The sequence below is a fragment of the Haemorhous mexicanus genome, chromosome 3 (assembly GCF_027477595.1).
Source record: "Haemorhous mexicanus isolate bHaeMex1 chromosome 3, bHaeMex1.pri, whole genome shotgun sequence".
NCBI lineage: Eukaryota > Metazoa > Chordata > Aves > Passeriformes > Fringillidae > Haemorhous > Haemorhous mexicanus.
In genome coordinates this window covers 71,552,782-71,579,882 of record NC_082343.1, presented here as the reverse complement: position 1 = coordinate 71,579,882, position 27,101 = coordinate 71,552,782, and the positions used below count along the sequence as shown (strand labels likewise).

The following is a 27,101-nucleotide window of genomic DNA, read 5'->3' as shown; positions in this document are numbered from 1 at the left end:
GCACAGAGTTGACAGGGAAGAAAAAAAAATCTCTATAATGAACCACATGAATGAGATTCTTTTTCAGAAGAGTGCAATGTCCAAGGGCCACTGCAGCTTACACTCAGGTTCTTAAAATCTTCAAGATGATAAACTGCCTTCCCACTGACTGCAAACTATTGATAAACACATGGAAATGAAATAAAAACCCCAGTGATTTACTAATGCAGTTTCACTAAAAAATGGGGGGGGGGGGGGGGGAGGGGGTGGAAGGAAAAAGAACAGAAAATGATCAAGCTTTTGTACAGTTCTTTAAATTTAGGAGCAGTACATAAATGCTACTTTTATGACAGAGATCAGACCCGAGGCTCCTGTTTGACAGCAATGCTTTTGAATAGCTTCTCAAACCTCACACTTGGTCCCTGGCTCCTTGGGAAGCAGCAGCCTATTTCCATTCACTAACGAACACACGGGAGAGTCCTGTTCCTAACACCTCCTGACACCCCCACAGGGTGCCTCAAGAGCTGCCTTACAATGAGATTCACAGACAATAGGTGGGGGTCAAAATCCAACACATCTCTGGGACTGGGTGCGCCCCCACCCCGAGGGTAACTCACAAATGTCAGTGATGAGTTGATGAGTTTTGGGTACATTCAGGAATACAAAATATCCTCCTGAAGGAGCTGTTCCATAGGTACATTCATAGCCTTTGTTTATAGCTTTCCAGGTAATTTTCAGCCTGGTTCATAGTGTTTCCATGCAAGCCTTCTCAAATAAACTCTAGAGATGCTTTGTGAAAATCAGGTTTACCCCTGATTAAAAAAGGATCCTTATTTGAGGAGTTTTCCCCTCTCTTGACTTTGCAATTTTGTTTACTCAGAGCGAACTGGAGTAGGGGCATCATGATTTGGATTTTCCCATCTGTATCGTGGAAATCTCTAGAATCCCTGTGGCTGCTGAACAAACAGGCTGAGGAGCAGCTCCTTTCACAGAGGGCTTTACAGCAAGAGGAGCAGAGGAGCTCTTACAGCCCAGATTATACGGCTCTGGATATGAAATTCAGACAGGCTACCTAGGAGGAGCCAGAAAATGGGGGCAGACAATCTGCATTTTTGCCTATCACCATGGGTGTGCTCTCTTCCTAGGGTTAGGATTCATCCAGCCAGACACTGTGACTGTCTTTCCTAAACACCAACATATCCATATTCCACAATGCAAAGACATGACCTGGAAAGTTACAATGCCACTTAAAAAAATATCATACTGAATATCTTAAAGTATCCCTCTGTATGTAGCTTCACTTATAGACACATCAATTGAAATTAGCATTGTAAGAAAAATCAATCTTCAGCAAGACTTTATCACAAGCACTGGTCAGACACTGACTTCAGTTACCCCTGAAGGTAATGGATATCCAGACACTCTTATTCAGAGTGGTGTCTAAATTTTCACCATGTGAGATAATCACAGAGAAAAGAAAATCTTAAAGCAATGCTATTGTTTTGTTAGGAAAACTAGGACGCATTTGAAGGTCTGATTTTTCTTCCAGGTACTTCACACTTAAGAATAAGGACTGATGTTTCCTTCAGGACAATCTGACAGTAATCTGCAGAGACTTCTCTCTGGAGACCACTTTTTCCTAGATCTTTTTTTTTCCCTCATAGCCATCTGTGATAGTTATTTGATAATCCCTTAATAACCTGTAGTATATATGTGATATACTTTTAAACTGTCATTTAAAATCTGTCCTAAAAATCTGAAATCATAATATAAAACTTAAATCAAAATGTGCAAAGGGCTCACAAACCAGGTCTAAAATTTAGGCTGGAAAAGCCAAAATTTGGCAGGTCTAAAATTGTAGGTCTGCCAAATGTTTGGCTTTTCCAGCCTAAAATTACACACAAATAATTAAATTCTTTCCAGACCAATCCTAGTTTTAGTGCACTAATTCAAAAAGCCCAACTCCTTCCTTCCCTTCTGCTTACATTTGAAAGGCAATTAGTAAATTTTTCACATTTCCATCTTTTTAAACTCAGTAGCTGTTTCTCCTCCCTTTTAATTTCCTTCCTTTTTAGCATCCAGTTAAAATACAGAAACATATTAGCCCTTTTTGTAAACAAAAATTTGGGTATCCCATTGCCCTGCCAAGCAGTCTGTTGCTTACAAAGAAGAAACAAAAGACTTGTCAATATATACACAGATGCCTTAAGTAAATCCTCCGATTAAATCATGCAACAATTTAACTTCTTACATCTGAGGCAGCACCAAATGTGAATGGAAATCATTTGTGGCAATAAATTCCATCAAGAACCATAAATATTTGCCAGCCATAGAAACAAATGACATGCACATCTTCATCTCCAATTATTCTGCCTATGTATTTCAGCAGAACAGAACCTGCTCATGGGTGAAATTTTGCAGGGCTTTTATCAATTTGAAAGGCAATGCATGGGATTCAGATTCAGGCTGCAAAACTTCAGACATCTACATGGCAAATTTATTAGATTGCATTCCTTGAAGGCTTGCCCTTGTGAGAACAGGTTGTCCCCAGATACAATTTACAGAGCTTGGACATAATTTTATTTGTGGTCCCTCTCAAACACCTGTGGCCTTAAGCACATAAGTTTGTTGTGGTCTTACTGTTTGGGGTTTTTCCCTCAATTCCAAAGTTCCCTGAATAGTGAAAGCTGTGTGCTGCAGCCCACTCAAGCCCTGGCTTTGCAGGACACGCCAACGCCCCACGAGGGACACGCGACCAGCGCGAAGCCTGCTAAGGAGAGTGGGAGGGCTGCTGAGGGTGGAGGCAGCAAAACCTGGCACACTGCTCCTCTTGCTGACAGCACAGAGCAGCTCCAGCAGCAGAGAATCCCTCGTGAACACCCACTTTTGGTTTCAGAGGCAATTAGCTGGGTGACTCCCGGGGAGAGCCAGGGGGATAGAAACACTTGTGCATGCAGACAGCCGTCAACGAAGTTCCCACTGTGGGCTGGAGAGCTAAGTTATTTGACAGGACAGATGAGGCAGACAGGATCTTAAAGGGAATGATTCATCTCACTAGAGAATAGACATATAAAATATGTAAGGTGAGTCAAGCACTGGAAAAGTCCATGTCTCTCCATGACCTGCAAAGGAAACTGAAGGATGGGCTCAGGAACACTTACACCACAGACCCTCAACATCACAGAAGAGAAACCCCAGACCAGACATTCACACAGACCATGCCGCAGAAAAATATGCATTTTAGAGGCCCGAGCCTGTTCTTTAGCTACGAGCCTAAAGCAACATTTAGCTGCACTTTATTCTTCAGCAGGGTTGAGTAATTCCTGTTTTATGTTTGGAGCAGCAGTATGTGGCACAAGTAAAACAGACTCCACCTAAAAGCAGAGGCATCAGTAGGAAAGAACAAGTATGCCTTCAGCCTTGGCACAGACCTGCTTGAGAAAGGTCAATTCATACAGTCCCCTTTAGCTAAATGTAACCAGCACCACCAGGGCTCACAAGACACACACTGGTAAAAATCTGCAGGAGCAGCAGGGACACACACAGGCTCAGCAAGCTGTAATTTAAAACACAGGCTTACAAAGTGACTGACTCATATTTAAAGCTTTGACTGAATTAATTTCCAACACAACTGGCTTTACAGATATTCCATCCCTACATGTCTGAACTGTTTCTTTCCTCTCTTTTCTCTTTCACATTACTATTATTTTCTTTTTTTCTTTGCAGTTTGTCTTTCTTAAACATATGAGGTTTTCTCTTAAGGAACCATAGTGCAAAACTTACTAATACACACCTCCTCTGCTCGTGTGTGCCTGCATTGAGAGAAGAATAGTGGGTTCCCTCTGAGGCATCAGGCATTGAGGGCATCACAGGGAAAAGCAGCTGACATCTAGTCCTGCAGCCTCCTGAACTGAGAGTTTTCCCTCTAACAGTGAAACTTCCACACATTGCACAAAGTCCATGATGAACTGAAGAAAAAAAAATTAATACAGGAAATCTTTGTCCATATTTCTACTTTTCTGAGTTAAACTAAGGCAGAGACATCTCTGACACCACTGCACACATGCACACAGCCTTTTCCATACCCAGTCACCACCAGATTGCTCTGTCCTCTGCAGGCACCACATTGGAGCAGTGCAATGAGCAGGCCACAAAGGGAGCCCCTCCCACAGGCAAACTCCAGAGCTAAAAAATCTGCAGTGTGCTACAGAACCACAGAATGGTTTGGGTTGGAAAGGGCATTTAAATATCCCTCAGTACAGCCCACTTCCATGGGGCACACATTCCACTAGGTCAGCTTGCCCAAAATAAACAGCATTGCCCCCAGTACAGACCCTTGATGGGCACCACTCATTACTGGTTTGTCATTTAGACATTGAGCCACTGACTACAATCAAATCCTTATCCATCAAATCAACATCTTTCCAATTCAAATCAATATATTTCCATTTTGGCTGGAAAATGGAAACAAACAGCTCCCCATCCTCAGCGTGTTTTAACGTGTCTTCCAGGAGGATCCACTCCATGATCTCATCCAAAGATCTGACATTGGAACAACAGGCTGAGGAACAATACCTTTGTACCAAGATAAGCCAGCAATGTGTCACACATGCTGTCCAGCTTTCCCATGCAGGAAGGCTGCTCAGGAAAGTAAATCCTGCCTATGGAAAGCAGTCCCATGATAAGAGTGCTTTCTACATTAATAAGTGTGTGTCTTAAATGTAAATGGGTTTCCAACATGATCTGTGTGTGGAGAATTCTATGTCTGGACATGTGTGTTTAATTTTGAGGAAAAGGGAATGTCTAGGATGCACTTAAGTTTCCCCTAGGTCCTCACTCTCTGTGCATCATCTTTTCCAAGTCTCTGCAGTGCAGCACACATTTGTCTGCCTGGAAGCAGGATGTGAGTGCTGCAAGAGTCAATTTAGGAAGCTCCAAACATCACCCAGAGGGCTCCACTTAAAAGCAGTTTATCAGTACTTGCTTCATAAGGCTCCAGTTTGCACCAGTAAGTAGAACTCTTAGACTTAGCAGGGAAAAGGAAAAAAAGGCAAAGTTTTACATTGAAATGAAGAAAACTATTTTCTGACTTCAATTCTCATTAGAAAAGCTTTCAGTCACTGCACGGTAATTGAAACCAAGAGTCTTTAGTAGAGCATATCAGTCTGAACATGAATACATAACAACGCATGAAAAGGCAGCAATCACCAATCATTTCACCTCTGCTTTCCTTTTGTTAATATTGATGTTTATTTTCTGCTCCTTTTGCTTCTCATTTGCCATCTGAAGGTGTGAAAAGGAGCCACATCCATACAAATTACTGCTCTGGGGGGCAACTGCTGCCCTTACCTGCAGGCAAGCTGCACTAGAGACCTCCATGCAAAACACCAACAACTTCAATGCCCTGGGAGATTCTGTATTTCACACACAAAGCCCACACTCAAGCTCTCTCCAACTCTGTTTTCAGGTTTGTGTCTTTTCCCCTAAATAAGCATCTCAAAAGAAAAGCATGCACAGGAAAAAAAGGACGCCCACCATTGACTTTAAGTGACAGAATTTACATCGCTTCAAGAATCAAGAAATGGATTTGGTGAAATAAAGAGCAGCTTCCAAAATTAACAGGAGGAAGCCACATCTGTAGAGGAATTTAGGTGACTAATGCTCTAATGAATTCAGATAGTAACCCTGAATTTCCCAGGAAAGGTATTGGGATATTGGGGTATTGGGAACTCACTTGCCAGGTTTACTTTAGCCACTGTGGACACCCCTGTAAATTCACCATCCCCCTGAGTGCAGGTTTGGGACTTACAGGAAGCAGGGTTTCAGAAGATTTGCCAAAATATTAATTTGCAAGTAGTTATGAATTCAGAAAGCATTGCATCTAATTCATAATTTACACAGCATTATTACCACGCCTCAATACCTCTGGGGAATAAATCCACTGCAGCCAAAGGATCTGGGGTCTGCAGGGGTAGGAAAGGGCAATGCGGCACTGAGGAACCTCTCCTCAGGCATTCAAAGGTCACCAGAGACTAACAGCTCTGCCACTGGAAATCCCAGCAACATATGGGAGAAATGCACATTTGTTAGAAGAGAGATTGATTTTACTCTAAAAGACATACAGCTTTGAAAACAGCCAAGTGAGATTTCTTTGCTATGGTTCTAAAATAGAATAAATAAACTGGGCAGCAGCATTCCTGCTCTATCCAGAGGCTGACAGCATGATAATATATCTAATGGAGGTAAAAACAGGAGCCAAAACAGATTGAAATTTATGGAATTAATTCTCAAAACTGCTTAAGCAGCTCAATTAGCTGAATTCCTTCCAGTGCCCGAATGCCTTTGCCAACACTTAAGGGTAACAGCAAGAAACAGATACAGCAACTACCGGTCACTGCTTGTCAAATTCAGTTTCTTCTAAGCAGAGGCAAGACCGTGGTTTCAGCCTGTATTCATAACTGCTTCAGCTGAAGCGCACTGGCTGAGAAATATGGAGATGTCATAATCCATACAATAAAGGAAAAATGCTATTTTCCTCTAGGTTGACTTCACTGCAAAATTTAAACCATAGAATACAAAAACCAGAATTAATCAGTAAATATTCAGCTAGCCAGATAAGCTGAGTTTATTTTGTGCAAGTTCCAGCACTCTAACTGTGATTTACATGTAGGGATGCCTCTGGCAGCCTATCCTCTGACTTCAGAGCCTCTGCCTGAGGCTAAGAACTGGGGAAAAAGAAGGTGCTTTAGAGTAAAACCAATGCTTTCACACAAATAAGAGCATTTCACACTTGTGCAGCCTTCTCTCTCATCCAAGTGGAATGCAAATGTCTAAACAGAAACGGTCCACCACACCTTCTAGACTAAAGGGAGACATGAAGCTTTAGAAAACTCCTTCCTCTTCACCCTCCCCTCCTGGGTAGGTACCAGGACAACCCTCTGTGCCCAGGGAGAAGGAGAGGGCAGTATTTGGCACTATACATCTATAATCTCATAAAACAGTAAATATCAACTCTTATCCATGGGTAAACCAAAAGGTTGAGTAACTTCCACAGGTATATGGATTTCAGAGTGTAAAACCCTAAGGCAAGATGGACAGTATTTACAACAGGTACTGAGGGTACTGTTCCTTCAACCCACCATCAGTTTACTTGGTTGAACTGGATTTTACTGGGTAGCCAGGGAAGACTCAAAATGCCAAACTTCACTTTTTTCCTCTCTAAGTCCTTATTTCATAAAAGCATTAGATAATGGAGTTCCACAGAATGAAATGTATTCTAGCTTTAAACATATTCCCTTTCTTTTTTTAATATGGTTATGGATTAGTGCCCTTGGTCTAGAGCTACGTAGAAGTCTTCCAAATAAAATAAAACTGTGTCAGGCAACTACTTCCCTCTGTCTAGAAAGGGAACAACAGTTGGCTTACAAATTGTTAGGATTTTAAGTACCAAATGACACATTTATTTTCCAGTCTATAGAGAAGAAACTCAAGCTCATTTAAAAGCACACAAATTTGAAATATTTTTTGTTCAAGACAAGTATAGAACCAAGCATCATAATCCCATGGAGGGTGGGCTTGGGCAAACATGTACCATCCTCTTTAATCAAGGATATTTTCCAATGTTTTATCACTAATTCTGAGCATTATACAGATGAAGTACTGAAAAACGACATGATTTGACCCTGAACTCATGATGCACCCAGAATTCCCACGGATTTCATAATGAATAATAATTGCAAGATCAAACCATTAATCAAGACGTCTAATGAAGAAAAAACACATCGGCTCAGCAGCAACCAATTGACACATAATTGCTTCTTGTTTAATTTTCTCAAAAGAGGGAGGGGAAAGGAACACAATGTTGTTGCTTCGCCCTATACAAGATGAAACAAAGTTCATTTCTTTGAAAGTTTCAGTACTGCAGAACAACCATGAGGAAAGCCCAAAAAGAGAGAGGGCACCAGTATTCAAAATTTTGGGGTTTTTCAGACAGCCCCTACCCTGTGGTGTTTACCTATTGGGTAAATCTCACTCCTCCACTACTGCCATCCACTCTGCAGGGAGCAGGAAAGATTTGGAACTGATTTCTATCATTTTTAGGCTTCTAAGTGGCAGATATTTTCTAACATTGCATGCCATATCAACAGACATTACCATCTGCTCCCCCTAACATTTGAAACAGTGTCTCTTTGTAAAATATGAAAGAGGATACTAAAAAAAGGTCACTGACTTTGAAGCTCCCAGTTGATTATTTGACTTAGCTAGCTGCTAGAAGAGGAATGAGGAAGAGGGCTGGGGATGGATGAGGCCAAGAGGGGGAGGACAAAGCAGCAACAGCAACTCTGTGATGTTAAGGTCTGCTGGTTCTAACATTATTTTCAAATGCAGTTTGAAAGCTTTCCCAACCAGGTCCAGCCCCTGGCACATCCCCTATATTTGCTTCTCTGCAGTAATTTTGGCAATCAGAGAAACATACCACAGAAACACACACTCAAAAAGTGACCCTACCTCATCAAAACTAACAGCAAGAATGGATTTTTAGCAATATCCCTACGACAAGTTGCCTATCAGGGTCCTGTAGGTGTTTCCTTGCTAAATTCTCAAGGCCCAAAGATTTGTCTTCGACAGCCCAAGAAGGGCGGAGGTTTCAATTCCTTCAGTTTGCAGAAGCCACAAGGTCAGTCCTGGAAAGAACCCAGAATTCTGTCTCTTCCAGAAGAACTCACAGCACTGCACCTGAAGCTGCATCTGAAACCTATCAGAAAGTGGAACCCAAAGTAAACTTCAGTGGGTCCCTTGTTAAATGAGCTGTTGGTTAGCTCTTTCTTCCACAAGCACATAAACCCAGAGGTTCTCTATACAAAATCTGAAGCAGCTGGCTTGACCTGACTGTCCCAAGAGACTCCAAAAGCCAACAGCCCACTGCATAGTATTCCTGGTCCTACATTGCCAGAGACAAGAGAAGCTCCCCATTGCATGATGGAGAGAGGTGGCAGCAGGACTGATGTTTCTCACAAGTACCCCAGATTTGGGATTTACAAAGTCACAACAATTCTGTTCTGACTTTTGAAGAACTCTGCAAAGCCATTTTCTGCAAAGAAAATGGAGAAGACCGGTGAGAAGCAGGATTTCTGTCTTCTAACAGCTGCTGGAACTACTACATTTATCATTACACAAAGACACAAGGAAAGGATTTTTTATTTTATTTATACATACATTAGATGGACATAAATTGCAACACTAGCTTTTAAATGCTGCAAAACATCAATAAGAGAGCAAAATAATCACCAAGGTGTTCCCCCAGAACCACACTCAGGACTTGTACTTTTCAAGGGGTCAGCAAAGACCCCGTCCACCCATTCTCTGACAGTGCAGTTCATGAGCATTTGCAGCCAGAGCCTTTCCTGGAGGCACCTGAACTTGATGGCCCATTCAAAAGCAACACTAGTGAAGATGGAAGAGAGGATCAGATGGGGAAAAAACATGTCATTGAAAATCCAAGCCCTTCCACTTAGCATAAACATCTGGGAACATTTCCGCCATCTCCTGCTGAAATTGACCCAGTTGTTGCCACGAGAGTGAGTTCAAAGTCATGGCTTTCATCTGTTACCCTAGGCATCAGTCCATTTGTGCACATGGTTTCTATTACCCTGAGGGACTGGCTAACTCAAAATAGGGCAGCACATCACCTTGTCACTTTTGTAGGCAAAAACACGAAAAAACCCAGCATTAGGGTGATTGTATGCATACAGGTTGCATGATACATATGCTAAATACCACAAATGAAAGAAAAACTGAATCACACCTTTTTTTCCCTGTTTTAATTGTTCCACTGAACTGCAGATCATTTGATCTTAGACTTACAAACATGGAAGGGCTCTGAACAACATTTCATCATGCACAAAAGTATCTTGGTGCATATATTCTAGCTACAAAAACACTGAAGTTGATTAAATGACTCACATCCACTGCACACAGCTCTGGAGCACTGACCAGCCGTCCAAGACAAACTCAGCTCTAAGTTAATATTAGAACAAGCGATAAGAGTAGGCTGTGTTGTGGATGCCATCAAAGATTAGTGGTGGTTCACACAAACTCTCTCACTTACACGTCAAATCTTTTATCTAATCTGTACCACGAGCCGCAGCCATCACTTGCAGGCTGCAGGACAGCCTGATCTACCACGACAAAACCAGACTGCTTGAGCAAAGGCTGGAGGTCCCTTCCTAATGTTACCTAAATCTCCAAATTCTACAACTGTTTTGTAGGAAGTGACACTCATCACGCTGTCCACACAAGTGTGCAAGGCAGCTGGGAGAGGGTTTTGTTCCTCACCACAGGATTTCAGTGCTGCACCCCTTGTCAGGGGCTGCTGGAGTTTTGCTCCCACCAAAGATTCCCCAGCTGCACCTTGGTCTGAACTGTGGCCACAGCTCAGTGCAAGTGGCATGAGAGAGATATCTGGCATGATGGCACCCACCATGCAGCCCCGAGCAGACATGTCTCTGTTAACAGCCTGGCTGGCTGAGTAAATGTTGATGTGAGCTGACTGAACTAACTGGGATGAAAACCTTACTAGCAATGAACTTAAACACTTGTCTTGTAAGAAGGCAGATAAAGGTTGGAGATGTAAAGTTAAAACTATAGGGCTATCCAGCAGAATTTTTACCGGTCCAAATCTCTCTTTCTGGACTCTTCTCTCTCCACAGAAGAGAAATTTTAGAAAAGAATGTAGAAATATTGGCCACGTTGAGAGCTACTTGAGCAAGGGAAGCTGTGTCCTCAAAACTGTCCTCACTTCTTATTTCAAAACATGAAATGTGACAAAAGATTATTTTTGGCACTAACCATGCCACTGCTACTGGGCAGTTCAGGTCACTTGGCCCCCAGAGCAGTCCCATGAAACAGTTTGAGCTGAACACAGCAAACAGGAACGCTTTTTTTTCTGATCTGCTACAGCAGTTATAAAGGATTCACACTTCGTACAAGGTGAACTCTGTCTCTGGGTTCAAGGAAATGATGGCACAACTGTAATGGCCCCACAGAGCAAGGCACCTGCACAATAAATTACCACCTCAATCCTTGGGTCCCTTAGAAGAGAAAGCTTAAACACCTAGCTTGATTTTCTTCTGTGCCACAGCAACCTAGAAAAACTTATCTTGTCTTTATATGCCAAAAGAAAGCCTTAAGCTGGCATTTGAAAGATTTTGAAAGAAATCTATGCTATTGGATATAAAGCCTCATAACACTGTAATGACTTTCTGAAGAATAATATTCTCCATCTGCTTCTCAAAAATTCATGAAGAAAGAACCATTTCAGGTAATAAAAAGTGTGTAAGAATCAAGGTTATTCTTAGTAATCATTTACCTCACAAGCTTGCAAGTGACATCATTGTCAGAAAAAACATTACCATTTCCTCTTTATGGTATACTATAAACACATTTCATCTGCAGTTAAAATACAATAAAAGCCCAGTATTGCCATTACCTGACTACTTGGAGAAGGATTCCTGTGTTTGGGTACTTTCTGGTACCTCAGCTACCCTCGTTTACGGGCAGAGCTGGCTGATGCTCCCCAGATTTGGTTATCAGCTGATGAAAACTGCTTTCAATAAAAGTTTATTCTTTTCTTCCAAAGACAATAACCTCACTCAGTCTGTGCTATCAGCCTGAATATTTGAGCAAAACAAGACCAAGGCTGTTCCCCAGGTACTAACAGATTGAAGACACAAGCTCCTATCTTGTGCTTATCTTACCAGATAAGTAAGTTTGGGCTGGTTTATATTTGCTAAGAGACCTCCAAGTGTTGGAGGGAAAAAAGTTGTCAACTAGTGTCCCTTCCTCAGGGGTCCACTAAGTCATCACAGAACAACTATGTTGGGGGCTGGTCTCTCTAGTGAGGTATTAAGCCAGGGCAATGATTGCTTATTATAGTCTTAAAAGACCCCATTACCTCTTTTTATTCCACTGATGTTAGATCACTGTTCAGGCTAAATTCCAGTTTGGCTAATCACATTGTATCTGCCAGATTGCTTCTCTAATTGCTGAGCAGGTAAATGTAGCCAGAGGGATGTCAGGAGGTTGCCCTGAAGCACAAAGGAAAACATTCCTAGACCTACCTTGTGTGGATACCCACAGTTCACATTCCTCTAAGGAGCCTTTCCATTCCTTACCAGCTGCAGAGTAAAAAGATTTTCCTAATATCTTGCCTGAAAATTAAGCCAGTTACTTCCTGTCCTACTTCCAGTGGACCTAGGGAACAATCAGTCATTATGTCCTTCAAAAAAAAAATTTTTTTTTTAGTTTGAAGTGTCTTGGCACATTCCCTCAAAAGCTACTTTTCCCTATTCAAAACAAGTACCAGTACTTCAGGCTTTCCCTGCAGGCTTGCCTTCCTGCACCTCTTAATACCTTTCTTCCTCTGAATGAAACTCTTCAGTTTATCTACCTGTTATTAAAGAAGGTGCCCAGAAGTAGCACACTCCAAGGAATAACCAATATCCAGCTCTTCAGCTCTGCACTCCTCTGCAGCAGCATCCCACGTGCCACTCCCATCCATCAAAGCCAGGATGCTATTCACTCCTCAACACAGCACTTAGGGAACAGCACTGCACTCTGTGAAGCTCATCACGCTGGGACACAGGTGGAGAGGCTGGAATAATCTTTGGAGATGCAAGAGGCTGCTTTAACTCCTGTGGCTCCTCTGGTTTGGCTCAGCCAGGGCAAATCCGTTGCTGCAGACACAGCCTGGTGGGACTCCCTGCACAGCTCCCAAAGCCCTGCCATGTCAAACTCTGCTGTAATGTTAAATCGTTGCTTCAGGCACACAGAATTAATAAACTCATAAAAGTTAAATCCCAATCCAAAACAGACAAGCTATTACACCATAGGGTGTGGAAAGACAGATGGATAAATTTAACTTCAGAAAGACAGACAGATCAATTTAACTTCAGAATAACCAAGTTTTCTCCAAGAATTTTGGCTCTTCCTCAAGAAGAGTCAGAGCAACTTCCTATAAAAGCAGTACCCAAAATGCAGTGTACTTTTAAAGATGTGAAGCCAGCTTGAAAACACCATGCATGCAACTAGGCAATGAAAGCATCCAATACATTTTTTAAACCAAATTTCAAGAAGAACTAAAAGGGGCTCTTGTCATAAGCCCTACACATCATCAATGACACCAATGTAAAAGGAATTGTCATTCTAAAGTTAAAACACAAATGTAAATTTAAGTAAAATCTTAGCAATAGTGTAACACTAAATCAAATGAGGTTTTTATGAGCCTGCTGTATTACTAAGTGCCAAACGTGTTATTCCACATAATTTCAAAGATATCACTCCAAAATAATTCGCAGACAATTAAAGATGAGACTGTTATCAGTCATCACTGCAGAGGAGCAGTAACCTCCTAGAAATAGTTCCTATTTAAAGAAAACCACAACTTTCAATCTAACAAGGAACAGCAAAAGATAATTAGTCTGCATTTATAATGAACCAAAAGACAAATGTGTACAAGTGAAAGGAACACCTAAAAAATATAATCTCAAAAGAGTTTTTGGTTTTAGGCAATAATACATCACGTTTCAAATTACATTATAATCCCAGGCAAAGTATACATGGGCCCAGCAGCAAAATCTTATTCTTTGCTTTTATTCACTGAAGGTAATATACTTTTATGTTCCTAGATATGACATGAAAGAGCATCCAAAATACCATCAGGTTAAGTTTGGCAGCATACCACACTCCCCACCTCCATGGAAATAAATCTGCCCAGAAGGCAAGGAATTCCAGCTTTTCTCAACCAGACTCTTGAAGAAGGCCCCTCCCAAATTCAGTACACAAGAGCCAACATAGCCTTGTTATTGCAATTATTGTGACTGGAATTTGCTGTTACTTCAAATTCCAAATGCAATATTTTTTTTTCTTTTGCCATGGCACCCTGGAATAATCTTTTAAAACACACCTCACATGTCCTCCACAGCGGTCTGTGGGTGCACATCCTGCTAATAACTATTGCAGAAGCAGGTACACCTGGCAGAATCTGTGTGTTTCCAGGTAGCTGGAGTTTTTATCTGCTGCATATGTTACCAGCTCAGTGCTTAACGCAACCAGATCTCAGAATCACAGTTTAAAATTAGCAACAATGCAGTTTTAAGTGGGATTATGAACTTACACCAAATATAAGTGGAACTATAAACTTCCATTTGCTTTACTCTTGCAGCACAACAAAACTTCTGATTCTTCAGATGACCATCATATGCTATCAATGCCAAATCTTGCTTGTTATTTGTCAGCAAGAGCAGCAGCATCTGCTCTTTGGTAGGCTCAGCTGGGAGCAAAACAGCTGGGAGCAGCACAGCTCCCTTAAGCACCACTACAGACAGCTCCAGCAGCTCCCAGAGATGTCACAAAGCTAAATTACTTTATTCCCTGCCCCTTTCAGTTAACATTTTTTATGTAGGCATCTTAAGGCACAAACAGATGCTTGGAACTTTGGTGGTCAAACTCTCCCACTGCTGCACAGCCATGGTCTCTGCTGACAGAGCCTCACCAGTGGTCAGGAAAAGCACAGGCAGTTTCCTGCAGACTTAGGGACCATTTATGGACAAGAGTTCATCTTTCCCATCCTGTGTCTTTTACTTTTTCCTCTTTTGGTGGTGTTGGTGTTGGTTAATGACTGCAGTTGTGCTTGGGAAATAAATAATAAAGCCCTGCTCAGGAAACTTTAAAGTGATTCAAAGCAGGCACCAAATAATTTCCTTGTGTGCTTTTGCAATTAATTTTTTTTAATACAGCCACAAAGTAGGATATTCAGCTTCATCTATGGAAACAGTCTGTTCATCAGTCTTCTGCATTAATTCAGTGATGTAAGTGTGAGCAGAGCTATAACCTAGAGGCACTAGGAAAACAGAGCAAAGTCTGGCCTCACTGACTTTTCCTTGCTGCCATCCTGCTGGCTCACACATCCCAATATAGTCCAACACCATCCCCATAAACAGCAGGAGAGAAAAAACTCCTGTACCTGAAAGCCTCTGCAGGCTTTAAGAAGAGATTGATAATAATTTATGGACAGACAGAAGACACTGAAAACACATAAAAGCCACAGCAAAAAGCAATGCCAACCCGATGTAGCACAGATCTGTGCAAGGAGCCTGTCCCTCTCCAGCCAGCAGCATTTAAACTCAGCAGTACAGCACACAGGCAGCTGTGGCACCCTGATGCCTTTCTCCAGAGCTGCTGGTAGAAGCCATGGACCATCAATTTAAGCAGCCTTTTTTGGTAAATGCCCCCATCATGTCATACAATACCATGTGAAATACCATGTTTCCTGATTAAAAAAAAAAAAATTATAAATCACCCATTAAATTTTTTAGCTATTGAGATTCTTCTCATGAAAAAATTTCAGAGTACAGACCACCTCTACTTTATTTTACCATTGCTTTTCACCCTATATTTTTACCTAAAAATTCTATTCCAAAGTACAGTTCTGCTATCCCCAAACCCTATCTTTAAGTAGACTTATCTTAGCCTGAAGCAACATGTTCAAGTCAAATAGCTGAACACAGAAGACACTTGATGGTCTCAAACCTAACCTAGCAACAACTTCACCCTCTATTATATATACTGATATTTTTCCTTTGACTTAACTAGAGGGATTCAAATGAGACCTCAGCAGCAACATGCCCAACACCACAAACCACAGCAGTGATGTTTCTTCCACACACTTCACCTGGAGGTGCACCAAAACACCCTTGGGCTTTCCAGAGCCTCGAGCTCTCCAACACTGCAAGGTCCTGCCAGTTCTCAGGTAAAATAAGCAGTCTCTCCTCTACTTACCCACTAGAATTTCCTCAAAAATCATTAACTCAGTTAGGATGTGTTTTAATTTTGCCTCTTGTTTTTTGATTCTTAGCATATTTTCAAGAAACTCTCTGAATCCACAGAATTGCAGGTTTTTTCCTCCATTAATGCTGAAATTCTTCCATTATTAGAATCACTTAAAAGCTGTACTTTAGGATAATGCCAAGTAACAGAGCATCAACAGCAAAAAAATCACAAAAACTGACACTGCAAGACCTAGGTACCTCAAAGCAGTATCAATACCACAGCACAAAAGAACATCACATGGTTATTATTCTGAACAAATATATGGCAATATTGTCCTCATCACTGCCAGTGGTCAAGGAAGTGTGGTAAAGGATTATCTAATTTCTTCTAAACCTTTCAGGAAACCAGAGGCAGAAAGCAGCAGGTTATTTTTTACATCACAGTTTCCCACAGAAGCTGAGCCGAACCTAGAAGTCAATCTATATATGAGATCATTGTCCATCTCCTCGTGAAATAAAAAAATTATTACTGGGGTGGAACAGGCAAAGAAAAGAAAGCTGATTTGCAGTAGACACCACATGCATGATCTCTGAGAGATCACTAGTCAGGTGGTGGTTTGGATGTTAGCAAGTAGTCTTTTCATCAAGGCAGTAAGGACAAGCTTTAGCCGTTCCACAGAAAACTGGTTTTATTCTTGTAGGGGTAAAGATCAGAAATAGTTTTTTACTTTGACCACAAAGGTGGTCTCATCTCCTAGCAAAATCCTGTGTGCTCCTCCTCAAGATCATTCCAGTTTTTTTAAGAACCTGCATGTCTCTGCACAGGCCATCACTACCGTGCCCTGACAGCAGGACCCCAAAGTACATAACAAACTACTCTTTCACTGCCCTCAAAGCTGGCTCTTCTCCCCCTGAAACTCTGCAAAGAAAACTCCACAAAATCATTATCTAGGTCTCTAAGCAGTTCCTGAGAGTGTGGAATCTGCCAAAACCAAGGACGACACGGAGACCATTGAAGAAGGCAACATCCCTCTACTGGCCACACACGCAGCTGAATGCGGGGTGGAGGTGGCACAGGCACTCCTCACTCTTGCTGATCTCCAGATCCTAATCCTCACTCACCCAAAAAGCTTTGCAGTCATTGCAGGGTAGGAACCTTGTTACAGATTCATTTACCAGCTCGTTCACTAACTCACTAATTCTCACGCAGACCAGGTCTTAGAACCATTTCTTGACGCCTTTCTGCGAATGCAATGGCACTCGGATGCCAAGAATGCCAAGGGCCGTGGTCTTTGCCCAAGTTCGATCCAGCTGGGGATGCGTCAGCCAGCGGAGCCCACCCTGACTCGGGGTCAGTGTCACCCTCTCAGACCGAGCTCTGTCCTTGTCCAGCTCCCCTCCCGCTTCGCTGCAGCTGAGCAGTACTGCTCAAAAAGTCGCTTGACCACTTCCCAAGAGGTCGACATCCCGCCACACCATCTCGCTTCACCACCGCCCTCCCGGCCGCCTTTTCTCAGGTACCAGCCCCATCTCCGCCCCGGGTGCCTGCTCGCCCTCAGCCCCTCGCAGGGAGCCGGGGTCGCCTGTCGCGACACAGCGGCCGCTCCCCCCGAGCCCGCCCTACCTTCCTGCGGCGGCTGCCCGGGGGCTGCGGGGCGCAGCAGGCGGGCGCGGCGCTGCCCCGCCGGCCGCTCCGCACGTAGGTGACCCTCCGACGGCCACCCCCCGCCACCGCCACCGCCACCGCGCCCGGGCGCTGCTCCGCGCCGCGGGACGGGGCGGGCGCTCGCGCCGCCGTCGGGTCCCGGGACTTCTCCTCCGGACACCAGGACCGCCTCATGCCCAGCTGCAGGCAGAGGAAGAGTGCGGCGGAGAGCAGGCAGAGACGGAACGCGGCGCCCCGCCAGAGCGGCCGCTCCTTGGGCATGGCGTCGGGGGCTGCCCTGCCCGGCGCTGCCGCCCCCCCGCCCCGCCGCAGGGCTCATGCCGCCGGCGGGCCGGGCCCCGCGGCTCCCGCCGCCGAAACTTGGGAGTCCCCGCCCCGAGCGGGGCCGGCCGGGGAGGGGCCGGGATGCCCCTGTCCCGGCCCGGCGGGGGCTGCGGGACGCAGCGGTGCTCGCCCGCAGGCGGCCCGAGGGATGCTCCGCGCCTCGGCGGGGACAGTGCCCGCTACGAACGTGGGGCCGCGCCGCTGTGTAGCCACAGGTGCGTGTCAGCGGGCACAAACCCGCTGAGCGAAGACACAAACCGCTGCCCTAACTATTGTATCAGCTCGTCTCAATAAAATGGAAGTGTGCTGACTTGTTAAGGTACGTATTTGTCCAGATTATACACTGTGATGTCACGAGGTAGTGAAATTTTACTGGAGTCTTCGGGATTGTTTATGTTGAAGTCAAACAAAAGGACAGCCCAGACCTGGAAGTAAGGACTTTCCTTCTTGTAAGGTTAGAGCTGCCTGTGAAGGATAAAGGATTTTGGACAGCCAAGATAACACCAAAATCCTAGCTCTCTTGACACGTCTTTGAAACCCCCCCCTTCCCCCCCCCCAACTATCTCTGGCAGTACAGATAACTAACTCAAGCGAGGTTGACTCCAGGGACATCTGGATCAATAGACAAGCAGCAAGAATGCTGCAAAAACAGACCTGCTTTGGAAAGTTTTACTATGATTAGTAACCAGCGGTGTGGCTGTTAGTGACCGGTTAAATCATGCTGCTCCTGAACTTTTGAAGGGTGTGAGAAGCCTGCGTGAAACATCAGTTGTGGGGCCCTAATTTGGCTGCAACACCTCATGCTCATGAGTAACTCTTCAAGTTTATACTTCACCTCCTAGCCTCTCTCCTGGGTAGTCACACCATCCTGATGATTTTCATGATGCATCCTTGGTTTCACGTGTGAAGGAATGGATCTTCCTGAGCTGAGAGGCAGTGCAGGGGACACGTCCTGCCCATTCAGTGGGAGCACAGGAGGCCCTGCATTTGTTTTGCAATGGGGACACACTATGAAGAACTGTGAAGTGCTCAGGAGGACTTTGGTCCTAAGGCACAACAGTAATCCATGGCTAAGGCATGAGCAGGGAGCTGTGGCTGGGGGGATTTTCTGAAGCAGGAGCACAGGTGGGGAGCAGGGTCAATGACAGAAGGCAAACTCTGTGGGAACAGGGACCAGGCAATGGCAACCAATTTGCAGCTCAGTGAGTAATAAATATATTTCTAGATGGGATATACAGGGCTCGGATACATGACTATTCCCTGTTTCTTTGACAATAGGGAAGAGGGGCTGTGACTCTTGTCTGCTGTGAGCAGTTCTGTGCTTCCAGAGTCCCTGCCTTGTCTGCTGGCAAGGGAGAGGCTTGCTGCACCAAGCTCCTTCTGGTGTCCTCTCTTCAGCAGCAGGCTGCACTGCTCCTCTCTGACCTCTCCTGTCTCTTCACAGCCTGGAGCAGAGCCAGAGCAGGCTGCTGCTGGGAGAGCAGGCCAGAGAGGAGTGCTGGTAGAAGGGGAGCGTGCCAGCAGCCAAGCAACCTGACCTGCTGGCAGCAAAATGGAGGAGCTGCACCTAGGAAGATAAGGGAGGGAGCAATGATCTGTCTGGAGAAGTGGGATTTCAGTGCAGCTCTAAACACAGATGCTCTGGCAGGTGAGGTGCATGATTCCCGCTGTTTAAATATTGCTGTTCTCTATTTTTTAGGCAAACTGTCCTTCTGGATTCGGTTAAAGCAATTCCATGGTTGTTTTAAAACACCATAAATGTAGGCCCCTCTCGGAAGGGTGTAAGTGTCAGTCCTACCTGCCTTTCCTGTAACAGGAGGGTGGCTCTTTTGTCATCAACTAAGTCAAAACAGGGCCTGGCACAGATGAAAACTCACTCAAAAAGCACCCTATCTGGAGCAGTTTCCTAATAGACCTGGACACATTTGTTGATATAATTCTATCTTTTGATCAGCTTTCAGCCAACATGGGACAGCCTCAGATGTTTGCCACAGGGAAGCCAGTTGGCTCTGGAAGTGGATCCGTCCGACAACCACACACTTTTCCTATTTCCACTCCACTATGGTGGCTCATGAATGGATCAGACAAGTCGTGGTGCTCATGTGAGGAATGAACACATTCATGAGGGCAAAGGGAGAGTGCAACTGCACTCCCTGATCACTGACATCAACTTAAGAGACATGTACCTGGCTCCATTTGTGAGCATCATCTGGAGTTCATCAGCAGAAGGTCACTTGGGCTGTTGTAGGGCTGCCTGTGCATCACTTTGCTCCTCTGTTAAATGGCAACATTCACATGGAGGACAAAAGTAATGTTGCTGTTCAGGGAAGAGAGATTTTAGACATGCCTCAGGAACATTAAATGCAAGGATATTATTTAACGAAATTCTTAGCACAAATGTTGTTTTAAGCTATCGTCACCTAGTCGGTAAATGAGGGTATGTGAAATTCCTATTAAAATGTAAGTTTGTGTGTGTATGGTTATAGAGGAAATCTTGAAGTCAGGTTGACTCCAGAAGTACAAAGTACAGAAATACATTTTAAAACTCTCTCTTGAAGTTTAATCCTTGAGAAATCAAAGCTTTCCTAAAAGCTTGAACAATGCATACTCACATAAAAGAGGTCTACCTGAGCAGAATAGAAACTGCAAGGTATTTCTCAGTTTTAGCATCAGAGTTTCATTTGTTGTTCTTCTCTTTGTGTAGTTTCAGCAAAAAGCTCAAATACTTGAATACAGCCACTCTTCTTGTCATCAGTGAGCTGTAAGTGCTGACCTTGTACAAAATAGTCCCTTCCTTAGAAAGCTGAAAAGCCCCAGTTTGTGGGTATGCTAGGAGGGGTCCTGATAAAGAACAGTTCACTAATTTAACTCAGTGTTTTCATTTTCCTTTTGTGTTTCAACAAACAGTTTAATTTCTTGTGCTTCCTCCCCACTCCCCTGCCCTGCAATTTCTTATGAATGTAAGTCTGCCTGTTAAAAACACAACAGAGGGTTTCTAAAGATAGAGAATAAAAGAACAATGGTAGAGAATGATCTCGGGAAATCTCAGGGACAATGAGAAATCTTATCAGGGTTAGCATGAGAATCAGTGAGAATTAAGAAAGTCCCTTAAACAGTCTCATTTCTTCATTTTAACAAGTGTATTATAAATCAATTCCTCCCCCAGGAATTGGCTGCAAAGATATGTGTGTGAGCAAAGCCTGCTGAGAAGTAGAGCAAATTAAAATTTTAGCATAATGCATGAAACTCCAGTCCAGCTGGAGGATGGGCTTTTTTGAGGTGATTGCTGGGAAATACAGCTTCTGCAATGTTTCATATATTTCGCAAAACACGCTCTCTCACTGAGTCAGGCAGCAAATAAGCTCCTCTGCTTGCTCTCCTAAAGCAAGATGGATGGTGTTAGAGGGACATTCATCAAGCTGGATCCAGCTGAGCGCAAACTGCCGCCATGAAACGTAAGGAGTAACTGGAACAGAGTCTCTGAATGAGAGCGTTCAATTTCTGCTGAGAACAGGGAGCTTCGTGCCCTGATAACCAAAATCAGATATTGGTCTTGCAGTATCTACTTTTTATGTAGATACCACAGAGCTACAGCTCCCTCAGTTTCTCCTGGCAAAGTCTTTGAACTGTTAAAATTTCTCTCTCTTTTACAAATTTGTAGTAAGAGCACAGTGCTAAACCTCTAGAAGGAAAAAGTTTAACACAAATGAAATTTCATTGCTTCAGTGATATCTTTGCTGCATACAAATTACCTCTTTCTTGGGATATTGTTGGTAGTGAAATCTCTCCTTTGCAGCAGTTATTTAATGTTTCTCTCTCTTATGGCCATTTTCAGTTCAAACACCTTGCCTACCCCATTCATCTTCTGCCTCCACCCACTGTCAGGGCTTCTGTTTACCTTCTGGTTAGTTAAAATGTCTGCCTCAATCCCTGGGCAAAATTAAACCCCAAGCAGGAAAAATGCCACTAGGATCCTCTAGGATTCTCCAAGGGCTGTTAATACAAGTCAAACCTTCCTCCTATAAAATGAGTAAATTAATAAAAACATTCTTTTTTACTCTGTGCACTGGAATTGATATGAGCCACTTGCCAAGATCTACAGGACAGAGCAAAGGAAGAGTTTTTTCCCCTCTCCTTCCTCCTGCACTCCTGACTAATGCTTCAAAAATCAGAGTGACGTTGTTCCGTGCACTTGAAAACAGAGATGTTCTGTGTAGAAACTCCCCCAAGCACGGTGTGTCCTTCCCACAGATGTGTGTGCCTCAGATCCTGAGTCTGCAGCAGAGCTTTGGTCCTGGCCCAGTTTATTGCCTTGTGCATTTATGTGCGAAAGCCCTGCCATAGTCCTGAGAAACATGGAATTAAAAGTCTGTAATTAAAAGTCTGTTCCCTGGTTGGCTTCTCAGTGATGGCTTTGTGCAAGCCTGGTTTCAGTTCTGTTTCTTGAAATTGCAGCTCAAAATCCTGGAAGTATTTCTTTATGCGCCAAGTGACAGACCTCTGTGGAGCCTGCACACAGCTCTGCCAGGTAAGTATAGCCCTTACTCCTTCCCATGCCTTAAATCCCACTGAAAACGATGGAATAATCTCTTTGTCTTATCTTTTAAACGTTAGCAACAGAGAAGTAAATTGGCTGTATTGGTCTATTACCCACTTACTGCTGCTGAGAAATATGTGTCTGAGCAGCTGTCAAGGCAAAGCTGTGTGAATCATTAAAACGGCTTCTCAGCTCACCACTGGTAAGTTTGAAGATAACAACTAAAAAATATATGTTCATGCAGTCTCCCATTAGCTCACATCAAGCTCGTGGGCCGTTTAGGCAGCTTAACACAAGATTGATCTTGCTGTTCAGCAGCACAGCACGAGGCACAGGCAGAAGCTGTCTTTCCCTCCAGCTACAGAGGGAATCGAACAGCACAGCCTTGCCGCATGCTCCAAACTTGATGGAAGAGATGGTTGATAATTATTGGCCTGGAGAGGGGATTATAGCTCAAGGTTTACCTGTGAGTCACACCCTTGTGTGGTTGCACTCATACATACCTGTACCTGTGCACACACATTCGCTGCAGGAAGGAGAAGAAGCATAAGAATGAGACAGCCTTTTGGGAGAAGATGCTCTGCAGTTCTCTGCTACTCATGGGCCTCAACATTATTTATTTAACCCCGATCCTTGGGGTATCTACAAAATACAACTTTTGCCTCCAGAAGCTGTGTTTCAGACCTGGATAGGAATAACGGTGCTTTTGCAGCTTGCCTTTTACTAAATTGTGCAATCATTCTGAACAAGCAAAATTCTGCCTGCTTTTTAAAAAAGGGCTGGAAGAGATATTAGTATAAAAATCAAAAATGTATTGCCGTTGTAAAAAAAGGCATTCCCATTTACAGGAATTAAGTAGAGATGGCTCACATGCAGTTCACATACTGTTGCACAAAGATTTTTGTGATATCAGTTCATCATCTGTATTTCCCCTGTATCTATATTGTAATCCTAGGCAGATGTCCAGCTTTGCTTAGAAATTACCCTGTGTTTCTATTAAAAATCCTATTTTCTGTAAGTTTTAAAGATTACCTTAGTGTTATTCTAGCTTCAGCTCTCTGCCTTTTTTTGGATGCAGTAAATTTGACTTACATTTTTACACTTCTAAGCTCAAGGATGAATATCTTTCATTAAAAAGTGTAATTTGGCATAGGGATTAATCTATAATTGTCAGAATTTGACAAAACACCACAGCTGGAGTAGTAATGATGGCTTTAAGAAATTATATAATTCTTTTTATTACATGTTTTTAATGTGCTTATATAGAACAGTACAAATGCCAAAGTATTTATATAGGGGATGGCAACGGCACTGGAACAATGGAGCAGATGTCACTGAGAGAAACCTTCCTTCATCTGCAAGCACTCAGGGAAAAGGGGTCTCCAAGAGGGGATGAGGTGCAAGCCAAAGCACTGGGGCTGACAGGGAGAAGAACAGTAGCAAAATGTTTCAGGTAGAAGATTCACAAACAAATTAAGACCCATAATTAATGTACTATTCACTTTTTCCATTGTCTGTCTTTCAATGTTGTTTGATACACTGGTGTGTGTCCGTACAATTTATGCATCATTAAAGACAATAGGAAACAATAAAAGCTGGGAGTGGCTGGCAGCATCCTTGAGACCTGATGGATGAAAAGCATCTTTCCTAGGATATGAGGCTTTCCAAAATGTTCAGGACCAGTATGCAGGCCAATTTAATACTATGCATCCACCTACAATAAAGGTCTCATCCACGTGTCTGGAAAGCATTTCATTTTTTCAGGACATTTTTAAATTCAGTCTTTATCTGTAACAAAAAGGTTGTTTTTCTGAGCCATTACCATGTGGTCAGCCAGTCCTCTCCTCCATCTGGTTGCATTTTGAAGTCTTAGATACAATCCTAACAAGGAGGAGAGAAATGGTCTGCCCTCAGCAGAAAAGATCCCACAGCTCCCCTGCAGCTGAGCAGCCTGTCTAGGAGCAGACGGTGAGGATAAAACTCAGTGTTCTTCCCGCAGGCTCTTTTCCAAGCAGTTTGCCCTCAATGTCATGTGGAGCAGCATCAATGATGCAGAGACATCGGTATTGATCCAAAGTGGAATAACCTCCTCAGCCAAGAGTTTGTATGTAGGTTAGGTGCTACCACAGGGCTCATCCTTCCAGCATGTGCCTCCTTGCAGCGTGTCTGCCTCCCTCCTCAGCTCTGGATGTGGGAAGCAAAGGCCAGTCAGATGCCTCAAAGTTGCGCTGGGATGGACAGAGTGGGTTTGTGACAATGCAGGCACCTCTACCGGCATTGCTTCCAGCGAGGAACACTCAGCAGGGCTAATGCTTGTGGCTGTGCCCTAGTTCTTGGCTTGTTCACGGGCTCCTTGTTAGGAGGAGATCCCTTTGCCAGAATGTATTGAATTTCCTCAGGAACAAGGTCATTTCTCTGTACTCTATCAGAGATAAAGGACATGTTTCTGAAAGCATCAAGGCTTTTTTGCAGGGCTCGCTTTGTGCCTCCTACTCTCCTGTCAGCAAGGCTGGAGGACAAGCCACCAGCTACAGAGGAAAGCCTGCTCTGCTATCTCCCCATTGTCCAGTCAGCACAGAGTGGGGAGGAGTGTCTCACAGGACACTTGCCTCTCCTGAAAGGCAAAAGTGAAGCTGTGGCTTCTCCTGAACTGCAGGTGGGTCAATGCCAGGAGCCTGGCAAGCAAAGGAGCCTCCTAGCTGGAGCCCAGGACACCAAGACCTGCAGGGAGACACCCCAAAACTGGGACATGCAGAGCAGCAGCTAGAATAGTCAAATTTTCCCCTTAACTTTTCACTTCTCCCTCAGGCTAACATGAAGCCAAGATGATGATCACTGATCTATAGTGGCAGGAGCCTTTAGGAATCCAGGGTTTTTTACTCAATCTTTGTGCTGAAGTGCTCAGCCTTACACTGCAAAGACAAACAGCAACAAGATTGCTCTCAGCAACCCAGACAAGAACATTTTAGTGCATAATTATGGATGAGATGCAAAAGGACGAAAAAGAGGGAAAACAGCTGTTCGCATAGTTTATTGCCGTTCACTTAAGAGGCCCATTAAATGCCAGAAAAAGCTATTTATCCTTCTGTTTGAGGCAATTATCCTGCTGCAAATCTCTGTGTCAATTCGTCCTGTGATTATTCCTGGAGTGCTGACACTATGCAGATACACTCACCATACAGAAAAAAAGGTGCCCACCCAGGATTACGGAGGGATTTTCAGAAGCAGGATAGCCAGAGCTTCTCAGGAGCTTTACCTCTGTAGAGAAGTGGGTTGTTTCTTGGAGTCTTTCCCTGGAGTTCAGCTGCCTCCTCTTCTTTATTTCAAAAATACCCTTTGAGCCTTTTTTATTGGAAGCACACATTAAAGTGGAATTGCTCTTCTTGTAGTCACAGCAACATGGGATGTGAGAAGCCTAAATCCAGTTCTTCAAATGCTCAAAGGAAACCAGCTGTCCCACTGACCAAGGAATCATTTGACTCACCAGGCTGCAAGGTCTGTGCAGAGGTGTCCTAGGGTGACTGTTATCCCCATTTGTGTGTGTGTAATTTATGCTGGATATTATGTTCTGTGCCTTTAAGACTGGCAGAGTGAAAGTTTTGTTTTGGGCCTCTTATCAGCCACTCGGCGGGACACACAGATAGCACCAGTACATATTGATGCTTTTTTGCTTTTTGCCCTGCTTTTTGCCTTTGCTCTTGCTTCTGCTTCGCTTCTGTTTTGCTTGCTCTTGCTTTTTTTTCCCCCTACTCATTAGTTAATTTAGCTAAACAGTCCAAATTCCTCTGTTCCACCCCCGCCCCCCCCCCCCCCCCATTTGGACCTGCCGACTGCTCCGGACTGGGATTTGGAACACCAAGAGAGAGTTTACACCTTGTGACTGCAGCAGCTGCCTCAGCGCTGGAGGGACTGATAACAGCGACCACCCCAGGAGAGACTTTCTGAATTTGTCATCTTTTTCAGAGCGGTGAAAGAGTGGTGTCATCCAGTATTGTTCATTTTGTGTGCTGGGGGGTGCTGTGCTTGTCAAATAAACAGGTCCTTTCCACTTCTCTCCGAGGAATTCTTCCCAAACCGGTTGGGGGGAGAGGCCGTGTGGGTTTGTTTTTTGGAGAAGCCCTTTTTGGGGATTCTCTCCCAAATTTGCCCTAAACCAGGACAAGAGGAGAGGCTTCATCTCCTTGAAGCCCAACAATGTTCTTGTTTGGCAAGGAGGAAAGCAAGTGTGAGTGCATTGGTTCATCCCTCCCCCATCTCCTCTGGCCTGCTCAGGCCTTTCCACAAGAGATTGGTGGTGAAGCATCTCTTGATCATACTGGGAACTCTTGGAAAGCTAAGGTGCGGGTGGTACTGACCGTACCAGGAACTCCTGCTGCCTTATCAAGGTGGGAGATGACAGCGGGAATAATCAATCACCCCTGACAGCCCTGGAATGTTCCTTATCTGAAAAGTAGCTCAAGTGGAACAGTACCATCCTCACTGGAATTTCATAAATTCCAGTAATAATCCAGTAATAGACTGCAGCCAGGATGAAAATATATCAATGGCCTAAGCCAACATTCACGGCCCTAAAAACAGTGGTCCTAAGACAGACCCTTTAAGCTCTTCTGGACTGCGGTGGGCTGCATCAGTAATTCCCTCTGTGTGGGATGCCTCTCAGAGTGCCCAAACTCTCAAGTTTGTGAAATTCAGAGAAGTATCACTTGATGACAGAACCTGGACTGATATCCCAATACTTGAGGCTCAACACCCCACCTCACCCCCATTA

At 43.9% G+C, this 27,101-nt stretch overlaps 1 protein-coding gene and 1 long non-coding RNA gene across 4 annotated transcripts in view; one reads left to right on the top strand and one right to left on the bottom strand.

Annotated features, from left to right (window-relative positions):
• METTL24 (methyltransferase like 24) overlaps nucleotides 1–17,802 on the bottom strand; it is a 45,748-nt gene extending 27,946 nt beyond the window's left edge. Inside the window, exon 1 of one of the 2 annotated variants that reach the window (XM_059842303.1) lies at nucleotides 17,431–17,802. In XM_059842303.1, the coding sequence (XP_059698286.1) occupies nucleotides 17,431–17,733 (303 nt within the window). In that variant the 5' untranslated portion in view covers nucleotides 17,734–17,802. The remainder of the gene's footprint in view (nucleotides 1–17,430) is intronic. The other variant, XM_059842304.1, reaches the window with a different exon arrangement.
• Nucleotides 17,803–17,895: 93 nt separating this feature from the next.
• LOC132325231 (uncharacterized) lies at nucleotides 17,896–26,385 on the top strand. 2 transcript variants are annotated; one of them, XR_009485854.1, is made up of 6 exons: nucleotides 17,896–18,115; nucleotides 19,241–19,444; nucleotides 19,751–20,025; nucleotides 22,252–22,324; nucleotides 22,411–22,535; nucleotides 24,333–26,385. It is a non-coding gene; the product is annotated as an uncharacterized LOC132325231 (long non-coding RNA). The 2 variants fall into 2 exon arrangements; XR_009485853.1 differs by lacking the exon at nucleotides 19,751–20,025.
• Nucleotides 26,386–27,101: the final 716 nt, after the last annotated feature.